The sequence below is a fragment of the Dioscorea cayenensis genome, chromosome 12, assembly GCF_009730915.1.
Source record: "Dioscorea cayenensis subsp. rotundata cultivar TDr96_F1 chromosome 12, TDr96_F1_v2_PseudoChromosome.rev07_lg8_w22 25.fasta, whole genome shotgun sequence".
NCBI classification, from domain to species: domain Eukaryota; kingdom Viridiplantae; phylum Streptophyta; class Magnoliopsida; order Dioscoreales; family Dioscoreaceae; genus Dioscorea; species Dioscorea cayenensis.
Genome location: NC_052482.1, coordinates 12923373 through 12932555, shown reverse-complemented (window position 1 = coordinate 12932555; position 9183 = coordinate 12923373). Strand labels below are relative to the sequence as shown.

At 38.4% G+C, this 9183-nt stretch overlaps 1 protein-coding gene across 1 annotated transcript; it reads left to right on the top strand.

The window, feature by feature from the left end:
* The first annotated feature begins 318 nt into the window (after positions 1–318).
* On the top strand, positions 319–972 carry LOC120273174. Its single transcript, XM_039279815.1, has one exon. It carries the CDS (start codon positions 319–321, stop codon positions 970–972), a length of 654 nt encoding a protein of 217 aa, XP_039135749.1.
* Positions 973–9183: the final 8211 nt, after the last annotated feature.

Genomic DNA, 9183 nt, shown 5'->3' with positions numbered 1-9183 from the left:
ATTTCTCTAACAAAAAGATGAATTAGCTGTAGTGGACTGAAGCTTACTGTTTTGTGGAATCTGCTTTTTGAAAAAGTTTGATGTCTTGGGTTTAGTGTTGACCTATCATCTTGTGTCCTGTAATGTTTATGCATATCTGAACTTGAATGAATGTGAATGGTTTTTCCTAACATTTTTTCTCCTTTGTTAAGCTCTCCTTATCAAAAATTTACAACATGGCATCAGGGCTTTCATAGATCTTATGGGACTGTGATTAAAACTGAAAATCAGTAAGGGCTTCCTCCACAAATACCTCAAAAAATCATACCTTAAATCCCTATGGCTTCTAGTAGCATACCAAACCTTTCACCTTCAGTCTTAAGTGGTGAAAACTATCAAGTCTGGGCTGTAAAAATGAAGGCTTACTTGAGAGGTCTTGGTCTATGGCAGTGGGTTGAAGCTGAGAAGGAAGTACCACCTCTTGGAAACAACCCAACACTCAATGAGATCCGGGCTCATGAAGAAGAAAAGACTAAAGCTCCAAGAGCTTTGTTTGTCATTCATGGTGCTGTCTCAGAAACAATTTTTTTAAGAATCATGGATTGTGAAACAACAAAAGAAGCTTGGGACAAGCTCAAGGAAATGTATGCGGGTAGTGATAGAACCAAGAAAATACAGATTCTAAATTTAAAGAGGCAATTTCAAGTGTTGAATATGAAAGACAATGAATCCATAAAGGAGTTTGCAGACAGGCTGATGGAAGTTGTTAACAAAATCAGACTTCTTGGTGAAGACTTGACCGATGAAAGTGTGGTAGAAAAAGTTTTAGTGAGCTTGCCAGAGAGATTTGAGTCTAAAATTTCTTCACTTGAAGACTCAAAAGATTTAACCAAGATTTCTTTGGCTGAGCTTGTTCATGCCTTTCAAGCTCAAGAGCAGAGAAGATTAATGAGACAAGAAACTAGTAATGAAGGGGCTTTTCTTGCAAAGTAAAAGGGGAAAGTTCCTCAAGGAGGTGAGAAGAAGCACTTTAGTGAGAAAAAGCACCTTGGTGAGAAGAAGCACCTTGGTGAGAAGAAAGACAAGGAGAAGAATGAGGGACAAGGAAGCAAAAGTGGACAAAAGGGCAAGTTCCCTCCATGTCCTCATTGTAAAAAAGAAAATCACTGTGAAAATTTTTGTTGGTGGAGGCCAAATGTGAAATTCAGAGCCTGTAATCAGCTTGGACATGTTGAAAAAGTTTGTAAGAAATCAGCAAAGACAAGAAGCTCAGCTGGCAGAAAATGAATCTGAACCAGAAGAGAAGTTGTTTGTTGTAACCTGTCAAGCATGTGGTAACACCAACAACTTTTGGCTTGTTGATAGTGGCTGCACAAGCCATATGACATTTGATGTTGAAGTTTTCAAGCATTTAGACACAACCTTTACCTCAAAAGTGAAAGTGGGCAATGGAGAGTACCTCAATGTGAAGGGAAAAGGTACAACAACCATTAGCACACCATCAGGTATCAAGCTCATTTCTGATGTGCTATATGTACCTGAGATAAGTCAAAATCTTCTAAGTGTGGGTCAAATGCTAGAGAAAGGTTTTTCCTTGCACTTTAACAAAATGTCTTGCATTATTCATGATCCAACTGGTCAGCATTTAATGATTGTTGCCATGAAAAACAAGAGTTTTCCAATAGATTGGAAACAGACCTATGTGCATGCATATGCTAGTTCAGTTGATGATTCATACTTAAGGCATAAAAGATTTGGCCATTCTAGCTACTCCATCTTAAAGCAAATGCATGAAAAAAACCTTGTTGCTGATTTGCGTGCTATAAATGATGCTATTCATGTGTGTGAAATATGTCAAATGGGCAAGAATACAAGGTTGCCATTTGGAGATAGCAATTGGAGGGCCACAGAAAAACTGCAGCTCATCCACTCTGATGTGTGTGGGCCAATGAGTGTTGAATCCTTAAATGGCAGCAAATATTTCTTGATTTTTATAGATGATTACTCAAGAATGTGTTGGGTTTATTTTCTCAAACAAAAATCTGAAGTTTTGAGCCAATTTACAAGTTTTAAAGCTCTTGTGGAAAAGCAAACTGGTCATAGCATCAAGATGCTCAGAACCGATAATGGAGGTGAATATATCTCTTCTAAATTCAAAATGTTACGTGACAAGCATGGCATTCAACATCAATCGACTATTCCTTACACTCCTCAACAAAATGGAGTAAGTGAGAGGAAAAAAATAGAACTATCATGGAGATGTCTAGGTGCCTTTTTGTATGAAAAAAATCCTTGCCAAAAAAAGTTTTTGAGATGAGGCGATCAATAGCTCGAGTATATCTATTAAATCTTTTGCCAACAAAAATCTTTAAAAGGCAGTATTCCTCATGAATTATGGCATGGTTTCAAGCCTTCTGTTGATCACTTGAAAATTTTTGGGAGTGTTTGCTATGCTCATGTTCCTGATGGGCATAGGGATAAATTGGATGAAAAAGCTATTGTTGGTATATTTCTTGGCTATAGTAGCATCACAAAAGGCTATAGAATTTTGAATTTGAAGACTAACAAGGTTCAAGTAAGCAGAGATGTGAAGGTTGATGAAGCTGCAAAATGGAATTGGAAAAAAGATGAAGCTGAATGTTTAAATCAGGTTGATAATATTACTTTACCTCAAGAACAAGATGATGGTGGTTCAAGTGATGATGATGAAGCTCCTATAAGAGACAAAAGAACACTTGAAGAAATTTATAATAGATGCAATTTTGTAAAGCTTGAACCAACAAACTATGCAGATGCAAGCGTTGATGATGGTTGGAGGGCAGCAATGGAGGAGGAGATGCATATGATTAACAAGAATTCAACTTGGAAACTTGTTGATAAACCTCAAAATAAGAAAGTCATTGGTGTCAAGTGGGTTTATAGAACCAAAATGAATCTAGATGGTTCTATAAACAAGCTGAAAGCAAGACTTGTGGCTAAGGGTTATTCACAACAACAAGGCATAGATTATACAAACACTTTTGCTCCTGTGGCAAGGCATGATACAATCAGAATGTTAGTTGCTCTTGCAGCTAAGTTTGGATCAAAAATTTTTCATCTTGATGTTAAATCTGCTTTTCTCAATGGCATTCTAAATGAAGAAATTTTTGTTGAGCAGCCTGCAGGTTTTGAAGTTGTTGGTAGTGAAGCCAAGGTATATAAGCTTATCAAAGCTCTTTATGGCCTTAAATAAGCTCTAAGAGCTTGGTATTGCAAAATTGATACTTATTTGCAGCAGAATGGGTTTGAAAGGAGCAAAAATGAGGCCACTCTTTATGTTAAAAAAACTGAAGGTCATAAAATTCAGCTTGTACTCTCCTTATATGTTGATGATTTGCTAATTACTGGTGAAAATTCAGTCATGATTTTGGATTTCAAACAAGTTATGGAAAAGGAGTTTGAAATGTCAGACCTTGGTGAAATGAGGTATTTCCTTGGGATGGAGATTCATCAATTGCAGGATGGTACTTTTATTTGTCAACGGAAGTATGCTTGGCAAGTGCTAAAAAAATTTCATATGGAGAAAGCAAAATCAGTGGCTACTCCATTGACAGTTAATGCAAAATTTTCCATTGACAAGGTTGATGCTTCAAATTATAGAAGCATTATTGGAAGTCTCTTATATTTGTCTGCAACAAGACCTGACATTATGTATGCTACTAGCTTGCTTTCTAGATTTATGCATTCTCCCAACAAGGCTCATCTTTGTGCAACAAAGAGAGTATTGAGATATATTAGAGGCTCTACTGTTTATGGTGTTCTTTTCTCAAAAAGGGAAAGTCATGATCTTATTGGTTTTGCAGACAGTGATTGGGCAGGTAGTGTTGATGATTCAAAGAGTACACCAGGCTATGTTTTTTCTTTTGGAAGTGGTGTTTTTTGCTGGAATTCAAAGAAACAAGAGGTTGTAGCTCAATCCTCAGCAGAAGCAGAATATATTTCAGCAGTTGGAGCAACAAATCAAGCAATTTGGCTTAGAAAAATATTATTTGATCTGGGACAAGTTCAGAATCAAGCTACAACAATTTGGGTGGATAATAAATCTGCCATTGCAATGTCCAAGAACCCAGTTAATCATGGAAGAACAAAGCATATAAAAGTCAAGTTTCATGCTATTAGAGAAGCTGAAAGACTTGAAGAAATTGAGCTAAAGTACTGCGGCACTAATGAACAACTTGCAGACATTATGACCAAAGCTTTGGAAAAAGATAAGTTTGAAAAACTGAGATCAATGATGGGAGTCTCAATGAGAAATTTCAAGGAGGAGTGTTAGAGTCTGAAATTTCTCTAACAAAAAGATGAATTAGTTGTAGTGGACTGAAGCTTACTGTTTTGTGGAATTTGTTTTTTGAAAAATTATGATGTCTTGGGTTTAGTGTTGACCTATCATCTTGTGTCCAGTAATATATATGCATATCTGAACTTGAATGAATGTGAATGGTTTTTCCTAACATTTTTTCTCCTTTGTTAAGCTCTCCTTATCAAAAATTTACAACAGCAACCTGAACATGAATAATGTCTGAGATAACAATGAATAGAAACAAGATGAACCTAACATGCTTTTCGAGCAATATACAGAGAAGTTCTCAACAGGGAAACCAATCCATTGTTTGAGAGGACATTCTTCAATCACTCAAATGGGTAAATGCCTAAAATAGGAGCATATTAATTAATGAACAACATTGGTGAAATCAGAAACAATTTTTTATATGAGAATGTCAATGAAGATTAGCACTGATAAGAGCCGCTTTTAAAGACCTTGCAATTTATCCAAGGTATACTACTAACAAAATAACAAAAATGCGCTATGAAGGCAAATCAATTGAACCATATCTGATGTTAGCCTATAAGTTACTACATATAACAAACTGATAATGTCCACTTATCTGGGAGGGTGTTTATTTTTTAAATGTTTCCTAAAAGCATGCTAACTATTTTGGTTTATTACTCTTTCAAAAAGCAGAGGATAATATAGATAGATCATCCAAATGTTCGGAAATATTGCCTAAATTGAATTTAGAGTTCCCAATAAATATTGATGTTGAAATGATTCCCAACAAACATGCATAGATGAACAATACAAATAAATATCTCCACATGTCTTGGCTTAATCCAACAAATCATAGGTCTACCTCCAATGTCACTGAAGTTTTAGAAGTTGTTTTTTTCATCTCAATGCTTACTGCATATAAGCTTAAAGCAAGATACTTTATGTGTTTCTTACCATTGTGGTTGTTCAGCATGGATCCTCAAATTCAAAATAAAACTTTTCAATGGTTGCACTGTCTACTACTATCTGCCTCATATGCATTCTCTCTGTCACCCAATATTTGCTCTTCAAGCTCACTGTTTCTTGGTTGTTTCACTTCATTTTAATCAATCTACTACCTAAACATTTCTTTTGATCTTTAATTTGTAGAATTTGCAAATAGTTACTTACATTTCAATGCTAAGTCGATGATAATCAGTCAACAACGCCAAAATGCAAAGTGCTCAATATTCATGATGATATTTCATTGTCCTGATAAGTACAGTAATACGAAGCAAAAACAAAATTTTTAATGATAAACAGGTGGATTCATAACAAAATTGATTAAATTCTGTGTCAGAGAAACACAACCCTTCTCATTTTTACGGGAGAATATTAATAACAAATAGCCTTCAAATAATTAAACATTGTTAAGGTTTGATAGCAGGCTGCAATTAAAACAGCAGTAGTCTAATAACATGTATTATCAAATAAAAAAAGAAACACATAAATTAATTTTAAGTCCTAAAAGTAGCATAATGGAGAAATTTGTCTACATGTACTTGAAGAAGCAAAAATACAAGCAATGCTGCACATACTTGATCAGAAGACTTCCCATTCAGTTTCTTCAAAATAAAAAAAAAAAATCAATGGATTTTAAATAGGAAACATTACCAACATTCTAGGTCAGGAAGCCAACATGCATTAACAATGAGGGGAGGGGATGTTGCATTGTGGGTCTCTAAAAATTAAAATGTTGGACACCAAGAGCTTGTGTGTGTGTGTGTGTGCAGTCTGGTGTTGCACTGTGGCTCTTGCAGAAAAAAAAGGAGGATGTTGGACAACAATAGTTAATTTTTTTTTTTTAAAAAAAAAGCAACAACAAGCTTCCAACTTGTTAGATGCAAATTTAGGACATAGGCATTATGTATAACTATAGTGCCCAAATTTAGGACATAATTTGATGTAATTGTACAGATTTGTAAAGATTTGTATTTCTTTTTATATCACACTCTCTCTTGTATAAATAGGAGACCTCATTCTACTCTTTTAGATAACACAATATAATTCTTCTTTCATTTCTCACACAACTAACATAATCATGCCTGTTGATTGGTAATCAGATCTGTTAAAATAACTATGTCATCACTCTGCTCTGAATGCAAGGAAAAACCTGTCATTGTGTTATAAGAAATTTAAAGGCACGTGTATTTTGACCTTAAAACTGTTAGATGTGTGTATGTATATTAGATGTATGTATGTATGTATGTATATACATGGGTATACATGTATATTTGGCTTCTATATGAAGCCCCATGATCACACTTGTTTGGTGTAACAGATGAGCATTGATCTACTTCTTTTCTCTTCTATCATTTTTCTCTCTTCTAACATGGTATCAGACTAGGTTCTTTTCTCCGGCCATCTTCTCCGGCCACTTCTCCGGCCTTCCCTTGCCTGTTCCTTTTCATCTCTTTATCTACTCTTTCATTTCATTAAAATATATATATATATATACGGTCTTCTGCTTTGCCGAACCGCGCCACCCACACCCTACCTGTGCCGTCCCCAGCCTCGCCCATCACCCACGCCCCACCTGCGCCGCCTGCGCCCGCCACCGTGCCACCCGCGTCCGACCGCGCCCAGCCACGCCATGCAGTCGCGCTCAGCCACGCCTAGCACCCGCGCCAAGCAGCCGCGCCCGTGACCATTCTGCGCCCGCGCCCAGCAGTGTTCGCCTGCCCGTGCCGGTCACCGTCACTCGCCGGAGGACGCTGATCGCCGTCCTGCTGACCAACCTCCATCTCTTTTTCTATCAATTCCCTAGAATAAAGGCTTTGAGTCTTTTCCCAACATATGAAGACAACCTGGTGTGACTCATTGCTTTCAAAAGCAAATACAATGATGTGATTTTTACTGTGCTCGTGTGGCTTAAAAAAGAAAGTAAAAGTTATGGATACTTATGGATTTAGTGGGGTGCTACCTGAGATGCGTCACCGCAATCTCCATCATTCAGATGTGGTACTTGATGGCACCAACTACATCGCTTGGCGACTCATTATCAAGCATATTCTCGATGGCATCCGCGTTCTTCGCCATGTTGATGGGACATGTATTGCTCCTACTGCCCCTTCTCTTCCTGACACCATTTCCTCCACCGAGGCCTCTGCTCTTCTTATGGCATTTGAGCAGCAGTTTGAGAAATGGACTGCTGACGACTCTACATCCAAGATGATGATCTGTCAGGCGGTCACTCTTGATATTCGTACTCAGATTGCTGATCTTCCCACCGCTCGGGCGATGTGGGACTATCTTGAGCGTCATTACTGTAGTTCCAGTCAGTCCCAACTTTACACCTTATATCAAACTCTCTCTAGTCTTTAGAAGGGCGAGGACACTATCGACCAGTTCTATAGTCGGTATTGCGCCTTATGGCATCAGATTGATGCTCTGACTCCTCCCTATTGTGCTATTCATGCTGCCCAGATCCTTACTTGTTTTGAGTCTTGCTCACGTCGTCGTAGCCATGATAAGACACGACGGATGTATGAGTTCATTATGCGTCTTCATCCGGAGTTTGAGCAAACTCGGGCTCAGTTACTATATGCCCCCTCGGTCTATTCTTTGGATGATGCTTTCACCTTTGTTCGTGCTGAGGAAACCCTTCTCCAGGCTTCCTTCACAGGGAGAGGTAGTGCTCTTGCTGTCTCTCGCCTTCCTCCTGTCTCTTCGTCCTCATCTACTAGACCCCCGGTGCCTTCTATCTCATCTCAGACTTTTTCTTCTACAAGGCTGAAACACACTGTGATTTGTCACTACTATGGTATGTTTGGTCATCTTGAGCGTGAGTGTCGGAAGAAGCAACGTGGACTTCCGCGTACTGCTCCTTCACCACCTCTTCTCCCGCTGCCTCCCTTCCACCAGCAGGAACATTCTGTCCAGGTCTCTCCTGCTCCACCGTCTCCTGCTACATTATCTTCTACTTTGCTGTCTCCTGCCGATCAGTAATTGTTAGCGATGTTTCGACAGTTTCAGCAGTCTCATCTAGCAGACTCTATTGGCCATGCACGGTCGGCTCAGGTTCCTCCTTCTGCTCCAGGTAGTTCCTATCCTCTTTGGCTTCTTGATTCTGGTGCTTCTCTTCACATGACTCCTAATGCCACTCATCTTCATCATTCCCGTCCACCCTTACATATTACACGTTACTTTATTCATTCTGATGTTTGGGGTCCCGCTCCTTTTGTTTCTAAAGAAGGTAACCGCTATTATGTTATTTTTATTGAAGTTGCACTCGCTTTATTTGGATCTATGACACGTCCGAATATGCGTATAAACCGTAAGTGCACGGGTGTTGAAGTAATAATTACCCAGTGAGTCGGGTAGTCGAATTCATAGGGAACGGAAGTATTAGTAATAACCACTTCTCAATTATCTAGTCGGAATCAATGAATATGATAGAGTGAATTTAATTGCAAGCAAAGTAAACAAGTATGCAAGAAATAAAGTAGAAGAGTCTCAATCACTAAAGATGAGGTACTCGGGCAATGATCCCCCTAAGATCTTCTATGAAGCTCAAGATTCACTAAATGCTCTAGGATTGAGTCTAATGAGTTGAGATATTCTAATGATAACCAATCTTTGTCTCCAAGTAAAAGGCACTAGTTCCCTACAAGGTCCCGGTGGAGAAATCGACCAATCTCAATACCTCACACCCTATATGACCGCAATAGGCTCTAAGGAAACCTAAGAGTGAAACCGATTCCAAAATATAGATCCAATCCTAATTCCCGGCAAAAGATCCTAACCCCTTACAAGGTCCCGGCGGAGAAATCGAGTAATCTCACCCATCACACCAAATATGGTTGCAAAGAGAAAAAGGAATACGGAGATAGGAAACACTCAATCAAAGGGGAAAG

Bases quoted from the DNA above. Each gene is read 5' to 3' on its own strand.
- LOC120273174 (XM_039279815.1), top strand. From the start codon at position 319: ATGGCTTCTAGTAGCATACCAAACCTTTCACCTTCAGTCTTAAGTGGT.